This window comes from Anas acuta, chromosome 1, assembly GCF_963932015.1.
Source record: "Anas acuta chromosome 1, bAnaAcu1.1, whole genome shotgun sequence".
In the NCBI taxonomy this organism is placed as follows: domain Eukaryota; kingdom Metazoa; phylum Chordata; class Aves; order Anseriformes; family Anatidae; genus Anas; species Anas acuta.
In genome coordinates this window covers 21,581,414-21,598,265 of record NC_088979.1, presented here as the reverse complement: position 1 = coordinate 21,598,265, position 16,852 = coordinate 21,581,414, and the positions used below count along the sequence as shown (strand labels likewise).

Below are 16,852 nucleotides of genomic sequence, written 5' to 3'. Positions count from 1 at the left end.
ACATCTTGGACCTGGTAGAGGAGCATCTGTATTATGCATACTGAATTCAGGAGGAGGCTTTGTCCCTGATTTCAGACACATGAATTGCACCTACACAAAAGAGCAAAGTTAAGGAAAACATATCAAAATAAGTAAGATATAAAGCTGCAAGTTGTTTTACAATTCAGTTTGACAGAAAATAATGCACAGTGAAGTGTTGAGGCTACCACTGAGATTTCAGGAAGAAAGAACTTGGTGCCAATAATTCAGAAAGAATAAAATACTGTAAATCATTATTTTCTGACAAGCCAGTTATCATAATTGATACTTTTCCATGTTCCAGATGCTACACAAAAAGCAAGCAATTGAGCATCAGGCAAGAACTCTCAATCTTTTGAAGGACTTTTATTTTATTAAGGCTGCCAGCCCTGAGATAACAGGAGAGCCCCGGTGAAGTGCTCAGTGCAGTATTTCTTTATTGTTCGTTTAGATTATAGCAGCACCTAACCTGAGAGCACAGCTCCATTGTGCTTGGCATGGTGCAGACATGTAATTAGGGAAAGACCCTGCAACAAAGAGATTTTAAGTGGGTGAAAAGATGAGAGGAGCGGCACGGAGGTGAAATGGTTTCTCCAAGTCCACAGGCCATGGCAGTGGCAGAACTCACGTCCCCTCGCCCCCGAGCCAAGAGTCACCCAGCCAACAGGAACACAAGGCAAAACATGTAGGGGAAATTCAGGCTGTATGGATCAGAGCTCTTTGGGCTACTCTAACTCTTCCTCCCTGCTGCTCCAGCATTAATAAAAAGCCACGATCGGTGACTCGCAACGAGCAAATAACCTCGCATTGGTGTGTCTGCGGCCTTCATCCACACAACTTTCTTTGTAGTTCTCCTCTCCAAGCTTCCTCTCACCCTGGGCCATCTGATGCCTGCTGTCTTCATGCAGCTTTTGAAATTATTGCTTTAAAGCCTGGAGGAGCACCTCAGAAGGAAAAAAAATATGGCATTTTTACATTTTTAAAAAGATGTTCTTATTCTGCTCACAGCTGAGTTTGGGCCGCAGCTCATGAGCAGAATAGTAAGTGGGAGTTTGTGTGTTTTTTTTTCCAGGCCAGTTTGTCTGGGTTGTAGCAAGTCATATCTTTTCTTGTTTGATTTTGTTTTTGTTTTGTTTTGGTTTGTTTTGCTTGCTGCAGCCATGTCATGAGGAAGTCACCTCCTCAGTGGAGGTTGGCCTTGTTCATGGGTAGGCCAAAGGGAGAAGGGACACACACCTCAGCCATCTGAGCCAGATCATGTCCTCGTCTCCAGTGTTGGGGACAGAGAAGGTCCCTACTTCCCTTCTTTTCTCCTTCCCTATTCCTTTGTCAGTCTGTACAGTATGCCTCCGAAGTCCTCCTTTGGGACCAAGCACCACCCACTGGTGTCATCCTAATATACATGTAAATACTAGTGCCTGTGAGCTGAACAGACTTTCTCCAGAAGAATTCAGCCCACACTGAATGTTGTCTCTTGGTTCCCACTGTAACAATTCCCACTGTTCCTCCTATCTTTTACAACAAACCACACAATACTGAACAACGACATAAAAAATATTGATACCCCCAGCACGTCCCCTCTCCCTTGTCCTCGAAATGTCCTGGTTCCAGCAGTTCCTTCTCCTGTCTCTAAATCCCCCATTGCAGCACTCTCTCATCCCATCATATCCCCTACACAGCCCTCTGGCCAGCCAGCAAAGCAAGGGACACTCTTGGACTGTGGCTGATCTGATGAGAGCTGGCTCAGACAAGGAGACCTCCAGAGGTCCCTTCCAGCCTAAATAATTCTTCAGAGCTGTGTGGGATAACTGGGCAGTCCATATACACACTCCGCCTGGTCAACTGGATGAACAAGATGGTAGTTTGAGGGTCTTTCCTCTGTTTAATCTCAAATTTTCACAAAACTTGTTAGAAATGTATATTTATACTTTTTACAAGTGTACAGTAGCTTTGAGGGGCCACCATCTCTTCAGCAAACTGGGCAGAAGTGTCCAAGAGATTAAAATTATACTGGGTGAACTTGTAGAAAAACAGATGGACAGGCAGATATGATGATCACATAAGCTTTTTTTCCTTTAGAGTAACGTGTTACAAAGAAACAAAAAAGAAAAATACAGTTTGTACTTAAGAATTCTTATCAGATTTAATTATATTCTGTCTTCAGATCTCAGTTCTTTACTTTGTAGCAAGATAAAACAAAAAATTGCAGTCATCTTATGAATTAATTTTGAAGAAAAGATAGATTGGCAGAAGATAAGCTAATATGTATAAACATGTGAAACACCCTACTGCTCTTATTCTTTCTATTTTTCTTCCATGGTTTTCAGAAAGATTTCAACGTTCCTCCTCTTTGTATTCCAAGAAGCTGAACGAGGACTTCCTGATGGAGCTATCCACCAACTGCATTTTGTAGTTTGTGCTTGTTTACTAAATTGAAGAAAAAAACACCCACAAAACTCAAAGAACTATCATGATGTGCTGTACACTAAAACACCTTGAAGGGAGATGATCAAGACTGTTCTAAAGGGCATTTGACTTTTATCATCTTTAGAGGGAGATAAAAAAGAAAATAAGATTACCTTGGGGAAAAATAAATAAATAAAAATACAAAACCAGCCCATTGTAGTGCTTCTGATAAAGCACTTACTCTTGGCAAGTTAAATAATTGAAGAAAAAAAAAAATCAGCAGCTCCTCTGTCCGTAATGTGCATTTTTTTAACATTTACAAATTATTTTTGACTTAGCCAGGCAGGGAGCCTACTTTCAACCCTCAATTTGAAAATCATGGAGGCTTTATAAAGTCTTCCACCTGCATCTCTTTTTTGCATCACAGTTCTTTATCCTCTAAAGGATGAAAACCCAGGCATATAAAAACTTTGTTAAGCTGTCACCATCAATGGAGTAAAAAAAAATAATGGTTGACAAAGAAGAAACAAATTGCATCTTCGAATAAGTTTCCTTCATGCTCTTGTTAAAAGCTATAACCTCTGATGTTAACTAAATTTAACCCATTCTGACCCTTGCGGTGGCCCTTAACCTTTTCTTTATTCTGCTTCCTGTGGTTGCTGAAGAAAACTGGCCCAGTCCTTGGAAAAGCGCTCTCTGTTGCACACAAAGACCCAGCCTCGCTGCTAGTCTGTCAGGAGGGATAGAATAGACGGGGAGGTCAGCACCTGTGCTGAGAAGCAGGTGACAGGGAACTGCTTGGACCATTCTAGGGCAAGTTGTAATAGTTTCTACCCTTTAAATATCGCACTGTAGTTTCGGGTATTCAAGGCAGCGAAGTTCACGTTTTCTTTGTGAATGCAGACTTTAAACAAATTAATCTATTGCTGTTCAACTGACTGTAAAATTAGTAGATTTACTGTTGCAAAAAAAAAAAAAAAAGAAAAAAAAAAAAAAAGGAGAGAGAGAGAGCTTTCACTTCCACTTTAATAAGGTCACGGATGTGTCCTAGGCTGCCAACAAAAGCAGCTTTTAAAATCTTCGCAGCTGAACCCAGCAACTTGCAAAGGCTGCAGAACAATGTCTTAGATGTACAGTGGAAACTCCTCTCCCTACAGTCAAGATGTAAAACTAGGCATTTAAAAAACTTGCTACACTGGGAAGTTTTAACTTTAATTGTATCTCGCCACAGGGACACCCAGGCTTGCTTTATGATTACCATTTTAATAAATTCAGTCAGCCTTCCTTTTCAGGGAGAAAAAAAAAAAAACAGTTCCTTGCCTGGCTTCAGTTAATCAGTCTAAGCAATTTAATGTCAGAGCACACATCTTCAAAAGATTTATTTTAATTCACATAACAGAGGCGGATTTCTGAAACCAAACAAAACCTCAGCTCTTTTGGCTATCCTGCGCAGGGCTCAGTTAGCAGTGACCATTTATGATTCAAAACAATTTTTGTTTTTTGCCTTAATTTTTTGCTGTCTCTTGTAAGAATCAAAATAGAGAAGAGTGTGTATTAAACAGCTTTCAAAAGCTGGGGATGAAAAAGGAGTAAATGAACTACTGGAGAACCCAGGAATCTGTACCTGCGACTTACCCAGAATGTCTGTATCCTTTAAATATGCATTTACTCCAACGTGTTCTGCAGCATAAGGCAGGGCTCAGCTCAGCACAAGGGAGTTTTTCATTCAAGTTATGTGAGAAAAACGTTTATGAATACTAACAGGAAAATATATACTAAGGAGCACATAGGGGCAGGTACAGCCCCTCTGCAAAACAGGGCTGCAGAGCCATGTGGTCGTGGCTGTAGTGAAGCAGGAAGGTGGAGGCAAGCTGTGCCAGCTGATGCCTGAGAGCAGGACAGAGGAGGAGAAAAACACAATCTCTGAGCCCTTCCCAAAGCTTCCCCACCGAAATGCCCTATAGAGGAGGGAAATATGCAGAAAAACAGGAAAACAGAGGTGCGCAGGGTGCAGATGCATGGTATTTTGGCAAGCACGGCTGTGCAGGAGGCTAATCACAGATTTAGTAATACGGCTTTGGAAAAACTGCTGTCCCACCCTCTGGAACTGCTCCATAACCAAGAGCCCCAGGCTTTGCATAAAGCTAGCAGTATCAATAATAAATTCCTGATGATCTTGTTTGGCCCTTGAAATGTTTTGGACAAAGTATCGAGAATGAGAGCTCCAGTTTAGAAAGCAGCTAGATGCTCACCGTGTGCCACTGCAAGATCCGTCCTCTGCTCGGAGCCAGCAGGGATGAGCCCCCTGCAGACGCAGGGTGCTCCAGCAGCTCACTGCTTCCTTCCCAGAAACGAACGATGGAGTTTCAGTGGAAATAAGCACCAGAGCCTTGAGTGTCCAGGCGAGCACTGTCATCCAGCTAAGGGCATTCTCACTGCCAGCCATCACTAATAGCTAACCGTACGCTGAGCAAATGCCAACAGGGCCAGACCTACCCAAAAGACAGAAAGACTGGAGCCAGTTTTCCACATCCTCAGGGCACAGTCAAACCCTTGGTCCCCCAGAAATCAGTTCTGAGTGTGAAGGAAGCTTCCCGGTAGCATCTTGAGTCTTGCAAGAGCATGTTGACAGCACCTGTGCTGGTGCTGGTGCTGTTCATGAACCAGGGCAAGCAATCCCTCCCTCCACCACCCTTCCTCCTTCTCATTCACTTCCACTTTGAATTCTCTGTGCCATGAATTATCTGTGGTTTGGCTTGAGGACGAGCAGAACAGGCCTTGATTTGGCACAAAAGAAGATAGAGTGACTTTGCTAACTAGCTTGGGAAACTAAATGTCAAATGGAAAAAAAAAAAAAAAGCCAGATGTAGATTTAAGAAGGAAAAAAAAAATCCACAAGTAAATAAATGACTAAGAATCTTGTTGGGGTAGGCAGAGGATGATGTGCATCAGACAAAGCAGAAAGAAAGTTATTATTTAATGAACTTATTCTGATAGCGTCTTTCAGATAATTAAGACTGCAGTCCCAATTGTGATAGGCACTGTATAAAAACACAGCCCCTGGACTATTACAGGGTAAACAGACGAGACAAAGGACAAGGCGAGCGAGTACAATGAGCCCCCAGAAAGATCAAGTTAATTGAGAACAAACAGCATGAGAAGGCTGCACTATTTCTTGGCAGACTAAATTTAATTAGAAAGGCATGAAGTAAAACAAACATCAAGCTTAAACTTAACAGAATTAAATAAAGGGTAGAGAGGAGGAATGCAAATACTCTGCTCTGAAATATCTTGCCTTCATGCAGGTAGTTTTTATCACAGTGAGGAGGATTATTAACTTTATTGCTCCTACTAACATTGCTGAAAATTATCTGTCTTGTGGGGACGGTTCTCAGAGAGGCAACAGGAGCTCCCTGCAGCCCAGAGCCTGAACAGCTCTCCTCCAACACATATTGTAGGGTCTGAGGATGAAAAATAGTATCTCCAGGATTTTTATCTGCCAAAACTTCACCTCACAGTCATTCAGATACCACACTTGATTTCCAAACCATCAAAAGAGCCACATAAAACTTTCCTTTTTTCCCTCCTTATTGTGGAATTTTGCACTCTCCACAACTGGGTACTGTATAATTTCAATTATTTGTTTCAAGGGCATCAAACCGAGATCTGGTTTTGTTAGGCACTCCACTGCTATACTGGATGGCAATCCCCATTCCCAAAACGCTCACAACTGTGACGGCACAAAGACTGAACGAAATCAAGAAGTGAACTAAAGGACTAAAGGATGGAAAAAGGAGGAGCCGTTTGCACAGCACAGGTGAACCTACACATCTCAGCCCGGCTGCTAACACCGTCTACCACCTACATGGGTAATTCAGATAATGGCAGGTTTCCATAGCCATTACTGCAGACAAGGTGTTTAAATGAGAATATGGTAATGTGAGTGAATTTCTGATTTTGAACTCCTTTAGTGAAATGTCATGGTTTCGCAGACAATGCAGTCAGCCCCTTCGCACACCTCATTGCTCTCTGCAGCTGCCTGAAAGGAAGCTGTGGGGAGCTGGGGGTCGGCCTCTGCTCACAGGTAACCAGTGATAGGACCAGAGGGAATGGCCTCAAGCTGTGCCAGGGGAGGTTCAGGTTGGCAATGAGGAGACATTTCTGCTCAGAAAGAGCAGTCAGGCACTGGGACGGGTTGCCCAGGGAGGTGGTGGAGTCACCGTCCCTGGGGGTGTTCAAGGAGAGGTTGGACGTGGTGCTTGGGGACATGGGTTAGTGGGTGACAGTGGTGGTAGGGGATGGTTGGACCAGGTGATCTTGGAGGGCTTTTCCAACCAAAGCACACAAAATGAAAAAAAAACAATCAATTTTCCTGCGAGCAGGCCGGGTGACGAGGCCTCCCTCAGGGCTGCTTCCTGCGGGCTCGAACCCACAGGGCTGAGGGGAGGGCGCGCAGGGGGCGGGCAGGCGCAGGCGTGGAGGCAGGAGGAAGAGGAAGAGGAGGAGGAGGAAAGGGAAGGGTGACGGGAAGGGGGAGGTGACCCCCGGGGTCCCGGCGGGCCGGGCCGCCAGGTAAGGGGTGCCCGTGGGGCCAGCACCGGGCTGCGGGTACTGGGCGCCGCGCACCGGGCAGCGCCGCTGCCGTTTTCCCCGAAAAGCGGCGTTTTCTCCCCAAAAAGCGCCCTTATCGGCAGGGTTTTGGCGGATCTCAACGGCAGACGGGGAAGAAAGGCACGGGCGGGCGGCCAGCAGAGCCGGGACGGTGGCTCCCGGGGCTACAGGGCTGCTGCCCGGCCGTAGGGGCGGCTGGTGCCGGGGGGTGAAGCCTTGGGACGCGGGGTAAATGGGATTTATTTATTATTTATTATGATTTGTAACGCACCCAGGTGGTGCTGCTCCTCCGACAGCCTGCAGTGAGCGACCTGCAGCTGCTGTGTGAAATCATTGTAATAATTGGGACCTTAGAGCAGCCTGACAGCACCCAGAGGGGGCTGCAGGAAAGCTGGGGAGGGATGCTGTCAGGGGGCATAGCGGTAGGACAAGGGGGAATGGCTTTAAACTAAAAGAGGATATTTAGATTAGATATAAGGAGGAATTTCGTTCCTCAGAGGGTGGTGAGGCCCTGGCACAGGCTGCCCAGAGCAGCTGTGGATGCCCCATCCCTGGAGGTGCTCAAGGCCAGGCTGGATGGGGCTTTGGGCGGTTTGTATTGGCTTTGCTGCTGTTGCTAAAATTGTAAGTCTGTTCCAGGCTGTGAAATTTCCCCATTTTTACACCAAGTTTGTTCCCAGACCAGTCATTTTAGTTGTTCCTATTCCAAACATTGCTTATACTTACAAATAATGCCTTATGCTTGCTGAGTGTTTGCACCTTTCCACAGATACGTGTGTACAGACATACGTATTTATGTATGCACATGGAAACACATCTACACAGTGATATACACGTGCATATAAATGCGTACAGAATGCAGTTATGTTTCTTCCTAGGCAAAAGAAGTCACGCTCTTCCCAGCTTACTAGGCAAGACTCACTCTTGTTCTTGTATCATCTTCAGCCTTCTCAGTCCTTGCTGCATTTTAACCGTGGAATACCAAAACCACAGATCATCCTCCACAGTTTGCTCTTTGCATCTAAAGCATGTATTCTCTATGTAAGAAATCTAAAGTTTTGTTAACTGGAAAAAAATAAGCTCAGCTCATTATAAACAGGATTATGCCACACCAAATTTAATGTTTGTGGAAAGTGGAAAAGGCAATCAATACTTTAAATGCCTGATAAAATGGCATTTTGAAGTTCCAAACCCATACAAAGCACAGCAGCAGAGTCAGGCTGTAGATGTTGGGAAGGCTGAGTGCTTAGGGTAAGTCTGAAGCAACATGACTTGAATAGTACTTTCCAAAGAGGAGTACCAGAAGCAAAAAGGAAGTCCTAGTGTTGCACGTTTCATGAAAAAAAAAAAAATCTGGACTGAAAATACATTACTTTAAAAGTGTGACAAGCATTTTTATTTGACAAAAACTTCCTTGTAACCATTAGCTAATTTCTCTACACAGACAGGAGCTGCATCAGAGAAGAAAGGAACTAGAAGTTCTGGAGTCTTCAAAGCTTAAACGTTAAAATACTAAATATAACACCAATTCTACACATTCTGTTCCTTTGTCACATTTTCTCTCTGTTTTGAAGCTCCCTTTGTTATTGTAAAATTACTGTTGATTGCTTGTTCTGTGTAACAATGCGATACATCTTTTTCAGAGTGGTTTAATGGATGGGTGTTTGGTGGAGTCAGGTCTAATGACAAGTAGAAGAATCTGACTGATGAAGTTAACTTGTTTTTTCTCCTTCCCTTCTTCCTCAGAATGACCACCTTTTGTGTGATGAAACTTTTATGTCACGCAACCAGAAATGAGAATGGATATGCAAAAAGATTCTTTGGTACTCTCCTGACACAGACAGCACAAAAGGGAGTCTTTTCTCCATTCTGCATGGTGGTACCTGACCCTAAAAAGACAACAGTGTTCGGACTTGCTCAGCCGTTTTGTACGGCTGAAAAATCTCACAGAGAACCAAAACAGAAAACAGCGTTTGGAAGTGTTGGGCGAAGAATTCCGTATCGGATTTTGCACGTCCTCAACCAGGACGGAGAGAGCTTAGGAAATATGCACCGAGCGGATGCACTCAGACTTATGGATCAGCATGGCCTGAAACTCGTTTTGCTTCGTGAGAACGTCGACCCTCCTGTGTACAGGCTAATGACTGGGCAGCAGATTCATGAAGAGCAGCTTAAGCGTGCAGAGAAGAAGAAAGGAAGTTCAAAAGCAGGTACATACATTGTTAACGTTACAACGAACACTGAAAAATGCTGTTCTAAAAGTGGTTTCAGCAGATTAAATCCTCTTACTTGCATTTGTGTAAATCCAAAGCAGTGCCACTGCAGTCCGTGCTATTAAGGATTTGCACTAGTGAAAATAAAATTTTGGATTAGTCTTCTCCAGGGAAGCCTTCTATTGCTTTCTCAGGATTTACTATTTTGGCATCAGCTGATTTTTTGTTTGTTTGTTTTATTTCAATATCTATTATTAATACAACTAGATTCTGGTTTTGTAAGACTCACTGAATTTGTTCTTAATTATTAAGGCATAAATGACAGTTTGTAAAAACTATGTGCACCAGATACACAAATTTAGTTTCATCACCAGTAATTGTGAAACTTTCTCTTCCTGGCCTGCTTCTAGGAGGAGAAAGTCTGGAGCCCTTTCTTTTATGGAATAAGAGAACAACTTTTTTAGTATTGAACACTTTGGAAACTTTTGTGTATTAAGTTCATCTGCTCCAGCAGTTTAACAAACTGAGTTTGGGAAAAAAGTTTTAGAAAAGGCATCTGACCTTGTACTGTCTTGACCCTCAGGTTAAGGAAGGTATCTGTGCTTTGGGTATCATTTTAGAGAGCACTGCTGTGGTAGTCAATTTTTCTGTTCCAGAAGCTAAAAAAGATTATTCATGTAGTAACTACGTTGCAGAATCCTTAAGGAGGAAGAGACCAACTTGTTTAAATGTATTACAAGGTCTTGTACTTCCACTTTAATATCGTACTTCACCGTGTAAGAAAATGGGCTTGAGATGAACAGAGATGCCTAGTTTTAAGGCTTTCACACTCAGCTACAACACGAGCAAACTACAGGAATTTGTATACTGCCTTAAAGTCCAGATCCAGTGCTTACCTATTTGTCCATTAGGCCTGCACTCTGGGTGGTACAAACAAAATTGCAGTTGAAATAAAAATATTGCACATTCTGACCCTGAAGAGACATTCCCGTGTGCCCCAAACGTGCAGCCACTTTTCATGTTACAGCAGTGAGTGTGAGGTATCAATTTAGCCACTGCCACAAGACTGGGAACTCTATGAGAAATCAACACGGGGAAGGGAGTTAAGCAAAACACCACAGGTTATTGAAAGAAAGCAATGCAGGTTTGTCACGCTACACCAACACAATCTTAGTTCTGTTTTAAACAGGGCTAGTTCAGAAGGAGTTATCCTTTTCTTCAGCTATTGCTAAGAACGACTTGGAGACCAAGACTAAGCAGATAGCACACTGGATTGAAAAGAAGTACCACGTTAAAGTTACCGTCCGCCAAGCAAAGGACAGCAATACAGACATGGTAAGTGGACAGTTTCATTACACAGGTGTACTGGTATTAAGTTCCCCTCTACAGGGCTGCTTTCTTCTTTTAACGTATCATTCACTGCTAAAATAAGTGTAGGTCCCATGAAAGCAGTGGTTGCTACATCTGTTCAAACACTGCAGTCCTGTATACACAATTCTAATACTACACTTTGTTAAGAATGCCAGTATAATATTGGTCTTGACGGCAGAATTTAAGCAGTTCCTATTTCTTTTCAGCACTACCTTAACTGGGCTGGTAAAACTCTCCCATCTATACCTTCAGCCAGCTCACATACTGAGGTATATTGCAGTAAGGTTTTTAATAGATTCTGTTTTAGCTGGATTATTTCAATAACTTAGCTGCACTTTCAAAGACTCATTTGTGCATCCTGTGGCTAAGGATAGTTTTTCATTGCTGTGTTCAAAGCTACTGGGATGGCAGTCGAGTAGTATAACTGCAGAGCCTTCAGATTTGTCACCTGCACAAATGGCTTTTTTCCAAATACTTCTTTTTTTTCCTTTTAACATGTGCAATGAATTGGTAAATTGCTGGAAAAAAAAATTGTGATGTCACTTCACTCAAAAGGAGCAAAACATTTTTGTAGGAAGTTGAATTTACAGGGAAAGGGTATCATGTGGAAGAATTGGATAGGGTATCATGTGGAAGAATTGGATAGGGGAGGGAACACTTCATGGCAGTCCACATTTAGGTTTTCCTTAAATTTAAAAACTTAACTATGAGCTGAGAGTTCATCTTGATAAATTAAACTGCTCAAACTAGGGCTAACAAAACAGTCTGAAATGTTTTTCTACCCGTGTTTGTGCATTTTACCCAATTTCTCCCCTTCTTTTCAGTTCATCCTTTTTGATCGGATTTTGGAGACTGTGTCTGACAAAGCCACTTACCTTTCCAAGCCAAAAGCTATTAAAGAAGGAACAGGTACCTGTATTTTGAGACACATGTCTGACAAAGAGTTGCAAGCACACCAGAAGGCGGAAAAGCAGAAAAACAGTGCAGTAAACAAAGATGGAAATGAAGATCAGAAGTCAAGTGGGGTGTCTCAGTGACTTTATGAAGAGGTATAAACAATATTAATTTCTTATTTAAAAATAAAAAATAAAGTGTTTTTTGTTGAGCTTTGCACTGGTCATTCCACGAAGAAAACTGTCTCAATTAGCCTTTACTGCAGAGTCAGAATTTCAACAGTTGGTATTTCATTTTCCACAGGTTTATCCACTGTCTTGCTCTCTGTCACAGCCACACCTTTTCCTGGCTGCGTTTTAGGAGGAATGTATCCGCTCAGACGAGAGGCTAAGCTCCTCTTAGGGCGAGAACGTTTACTCTAGCAGAAATAAATACAGAATTAGCAACTTCACATATGTATGATGCCAAGACTAATGATGGAGGTAGAAGAAAAAACAATGAAAAGGCTAGCACTACTTCTAAAGGAACTTCCAAAAGATCAAGAATCCCTCTAATTAGATAGCTGGCCTGTTTTCCCACTTGAAATCACATTCTAAAACACTTAATGTTAACCCTCCTCTGTGAGGTGGCAGGATACGGGTGAGAGGATTTCTTTAAGAGTACAACTTACTTTTAATTTCAGCTTTCTCTTTTCAGGATCATGGTCAACCATGTGCCTTGCCAGGCTCTGCTACAGTTGCAAAGGAAAAAGAAAGTTTAGTTTCAGATCATGGAATTCAGATTAGGGAAGTGTAAAGATACATACCTTCATTGCAAACACTTTTCCACAGCCTGGATGATCACAAGAGAATGGCTTTTTTTCCTCATGAAACGAGAGAATATGGCTTTGAAGGTTAAATAAAGTTGTGTAAGTTCTCCCACATCCTTCTCTTGGGCAGCGGCAGACTTCCCTCTCCACAGCATGTGTTTTTTGATGCTGCTTGAGGTAGTCCTTGCGTTTAAAAGTTTTGGAACACTCACTGCAAACTATTGGCTCTGAGGAGGGGTAGAGGGGAAAGACACAGAAGCAGAATATAAGTTAACAGCTTTTTACAGGAGCTTAGAATTAAACCCTAGAATCAAACCTCTACCACTAAGCTAAAACTCACATGAAGTAGGGAACTCAGATGAGGAGAGATCATCCCAATAGGAGTTATCTAGATCCCAAATCCTACATTATACAATTCCTCATTAACTGGATCACAAAGCAAAGTTAGCATACTGAGCAACACTTCCATCAGTTAAAGGTCTAGCCAGACTAATAACATTCTACCAAGAGAGTGCTAGTAAACAAGTTTGTCTAGGTACAATGACGAGGGGGCAAGTTAAACAAGGACTAATTTTCAGATGAGCATTTTGTTTCCTAATCATTCAAAATTAAGTTTGGTTTACTGAAGCATTTGGAGTTTACCTGTATGACTTTCTTTATTATGTTTCAGAAGCTCAGTCCACGTTTTTCCAATATATGAGCAGTTTTCTTTCTTGCATGCATAGCCTGTTCAAGACAACAGCTGTTTACAATCACAAAGGGTCTGGCAAACAGTCCACTTTGTTACAAGAGCAAATTCCACCTCCAGTGTTTGAAAATTAGAGGCAAATATTCCTCATTTCCTCCCATACTGCACGGTAGGACAGAAGGCCACAGACACAAGTTGTTCAGAGAGGCTGTGGAATCCCTGCCCTTGCAGGCATTCGAAACCTGACTGGATGCAGCCCTGAGCAAGCTGGTCTAACCAAGTGTGGATTTGGACCAGATAACTTCCAGAGGTCTTTTCCAATTTAAAGAACTTTATGAAGCTCTACCTCTTCTTGTCTTCAGAAAAACTACTTTCTCATCAGCCATACACTTTCATTCAGGTATGTAACTGCAATAATGTATTTCCATATAAATATCTGTATTGCATATTAAAAAACAGAAGAACTTTACCATATAGTAATACTCAAGCCTAAAGAGACCATCCTGTTATCGAACAGACAGGATGGCTTTTAAATGAACCACAGAAAGCCAACACTGTTCTTTGACTGGAAAGGCCAAAGAAATGTAAGCAAATCCCTGCCTTAAGAAAGGAATGCAGTACAAGTCATAGCTTTTTGGATATTATTCCTAGCCACAGGTTTTTTTTACTAGCACTGTAAAGCAAGTTAGCTGACAGGACTACTAAAAGAATGGGTAGCAGTGTAGCAGAATTAGCTCTAGCACCTGTATGACCACCTCCTGACAATTCCACTTAATACCTTTCACATAAATACATTAATAACTTTAAATATGCAAGCCTGTGTGGTTTTGCCAAGGTTACCTAAGAAATTTGTGGCAGAATTGGGAATTGTTCCTAACCAACAGGATCAGAACAGGCTAGTGGCTTAACCATTAGCCCACACCTTCTGTCCAAGAGATAGGTTATTGATGAGGAAGCATATCAGGAGAAAAATAAATAACTGAAAGGCATCCTGAGCTCAGTTCAGCCTGCCACAAGTACATCACAACTGAACGCTGCAGTGTCCTGCAATTGTATCCCTGCTGACCATTCAGAACAGGTATTCTTACTTTGTCTGGATCACTAGGCCCAGAGTACTATCACATCCGTGCATACCATCCACACCAGAAAAAGTCCTTTTTCTTCTGCTAAAACATAATAGTAGCAAGAAGAAAAACTGGATTACCTTCATGTATCTTCTCGTGCCGTTTTAGTCTACTTGGAGTAGCAAAGCTCTTTCCACATCCTTCATGACTACATCTAGGTACAAAGTATACTGGTTTAATTTCTTGCACTGCATCCACATATTTTTTTTTGAAGTCAGACACAAAGTGTGCAAAATAACCCAAGTTTCCCCTTGCCCAGAGATTTGTTCCATTTCCCCCCTTGTAAAAGTAAATTACATAAGGCTTCCCTTGTATACAGCAAATTAAGCTTTAGCTAAAGAATCAAGCTTGATATCCTTCATACTCCAGCTCTCCAAACATAGAGATAGAAAGTGGAAGGTTTAAGAGATTTGTACAAATCTAGCAGTCAGGGCAGTAGCAGAGCACCAACAAGCGTATTGTACTGGTGACCCAGCCACACTACTGCACTTAAGTGGAACACTCCTGTGAAGTGTGTCCCACTTGTAAGAAACACAAGATTCTTTTAGCAGATCTGTACCAACGTGTGATGTAAATAATGGAAGTTGCAATGCAGTGTCTCAGACCGGTGTTCAAGGCTCTCACCTTTTTTTAAGCCACTGCTCAGTTCAGCGTTAGCCAAGTTCCTACTTTTCACTGGAAAACAGAGGTAACTGCATTTTTCATTACCATGCAATATTTTATGTTTGTGTTTCAGACTGTGTGAATTCAAGACTAGTTTGTTTTTCCTGTGAACCTGTAATAAATACTAACATAATACATGGAAAATTGAAGTTACAGTGCACCATGATGGTTGCTCAAAGCAGACTACTGAGCAAACAACCAGCACAAGAAATGTACTGGCAATCACTCGCAATCACACCTACATTCATGCAAGTTTTTTCAGGTATTAAATGCCACATCAATGAAAAGGTTGGGAGGAGGCACATGTTTTCATCTATATCATTTACATGGAATTCTAAAGTTTATCAGTAAAATTATTCACCTACTTGAAGGGAGGTTCATTGGTGTGGTGACACTGGTGAACTTTAAGTTGCTGATGTTTCTTGAAAGACTTGTTACAGCCTTCAAAGTCGCACTATTTAGGAAATTAAGTTGTCATTAGAGGCCAAACAATGACAGAGCCCAGTCCACCTGTGTTTGCTGAAATCCCAACTGCAGTATTTGGACACACACAAGTTCTGCGTAATAACAAGTTCAAGAATCTCAGTGGACATCCCACGAGGAGCTTGCTTAGCCTTTAGTTTTGCAGCACCACAGGTAGTTACTCACCACATATTGCTTCTGCTGATTTTCATGCTTGCGTTGGATGTGTTTCTTCAGGTTTGATTTTGTCCCGAATTTCTGATTGCATCCATCAGCCGTGCACCTGCAAATAAACTAAATCAAGAGGAAGAACCACCAAAATTCATAGCCCAAATGTGAAAATTTGGCTTAAAGATATGAAAAGCCTGAGGTTGTTACCATTAAAAGCCACTGGCAAACATGGCAAGAGGAAAGGATTTTAGTTAAATATATAGGAATTTCTAAATCTTAGTCCATGGCTTTGTTGATTGCTTTTCCTTTATTTCCTCTCCCTTCGAGGCAGAGATCTGCCCACTCCCATAGCCCCCCCGGCTCCCTCAGGACCCCCGTGCCTCAAAAACCCCCAAATCCCCCCCAAAAACACCCCTGGTCCTTACTCAAAGGGCTTTTCCCCGCTGTGCGTGAGGAGGTGCCGAGCCCGGTGGAACTCCCTGGTGAAGCCCTTCCCGCAGCCTTCATGCCCGCAGACGTACGGCCTCTGCAAGACACCACCGGGGATGGCACCGGGGACGGGGACGGCACCGGGACACCCCCCCCACCCCACCACCACCCCCGGGGACCCGTCAGGGGGCTCCTCACCTCGCCCGTGTGCCGGCAGAGGTGCGCGTCCAGCCGCCAGCCCTTGCTGAAGGCGGCGTCGCAGCCGGGGAAGGAGCAGATGAACGGGCGGGTGCTGCTGGGGGAGGCGGCGGGCGCGCTCCCGATGCTGCTGCTGCCACCGGGCGGGGACGGGCACGAGCACGGGGACGGGGACGGGGACGCGCCCGCCGCCGCCGCCGCTCCCTCCACAGCCATGCGGGAGGGTCACGTGAGCGCGCCGCCGCCGCCGGGCGACGAAATGGCCGTGGCGCCGCGCGCGTGCGCGATCCGCCACTAAGGCGGGCGGGCAGGGGGAGCCATGAGGGGGGCTCACAGAGAGGGGACCTCCCCTCTGCTGCACTCTTCCCACCACCTGCCCTTAATTTAGGTGTTTTCAGCCCAAACGGAGGTGTCTCTGCTGTCCAGGACCTCATGGTGCCTGTGGCTTGTCGCCCCTGTCCCCCCACAGCCCGAGGTCACACCTTCAGGAATCTGTGGGGCTGCACGGAGCTGGGGGGCTCTGAGATCTTGCGAAGCCATTTTCACATTTCCTAACTTGTGCAAAATGAATCATCTGCTGTGATACGTATTATTGGAGCCACCACCTGTGCTTTGCTTCAGGAGGCACTCCGTGTCAGATACACCCCTACCCCCCAAGTGTGAGGGACAAGGGGCAGAGAACCAAGACAGGATAGTGACACGGGAACCCACCTGGGGGGAAATCTCCCAGTCATTGAATCATTCAGGTTGGACAAGCCCTCCAAGATCACCTGGTCCAACCATCCCCTACCACCAC

The 16,852-nt window shown here is 43.7% G+C and overlaps 2 protein-coding genes across 3 annotated transcripts; one reads left to right on the top strand and one right to left on the bottom strand.

Annotated features, from left to right (window-relative positions):
- Window positions 1–6,914: 6,914 nt before the first annotated feature.
- On the top strand, window positions 6,915–11,724 carry MTIF3 (mitochondrial translational initiation factor 3). 2 transcript variants are annotated; one of them, XM_068672146.1, is made up of 4 exons: window positions 6,915–6,996; window positions 8,782–9,245; window positions 10,438–10,583; window positions 11,444–11,724. In XM_068672146.1, exons 2-4 carry the CDS (start codon window positions 8,783–8,785, stop codon window positions 11,654–11,656), a joined length of 822 nt encoding a protein of 273 aa, XP_068528247.1. In that variant the 5' UTR covers window positions 6,915–6,996; window position 8,782; the 3' UTR covers window positions 11,657–11,724. The 2 variants fall into 2 exon arrangements, with proteins under 2 accessions (XP_068528247.1, XP_068528252.1); XM_068672151.1 differs by lacking the exon at window positions 6,915–6,996 and adding an exon at window positions 7,045–7,263.
- Window positions 11,641–16,314, bottom strand: GTF3A (general transcription factor IIIA). The gene is made up of 9 exons (XM_068672139.1): window positions 16,057–16,314; window positions 15,855–15,955; window positions 15,445–15,541; window positions 15,162–15,250; window positions 14,214–14,287; window positions 12,964–13,047; window positions 12,319–12,548; window positions 12,184–12,243; window positions 11,641–11,931 (listed from the first exon to the last, which is right to left on the bottom strand). The coding sequence occupies exons 1-9, from the start codon at window positions 16,270–16,272 to the stop codon at window positions 11,770–11,772; spliced, it is 1,113 nt and encodes a 370-aa protein (XP_068528240.1). The 5' UTR covers window positions 16,273–16,314; the 3' UTR covers window positions 11,641–11,769.
- Between the last annotated feature and the right edge of the window lie 538 nt (window positions 16,315–16,852).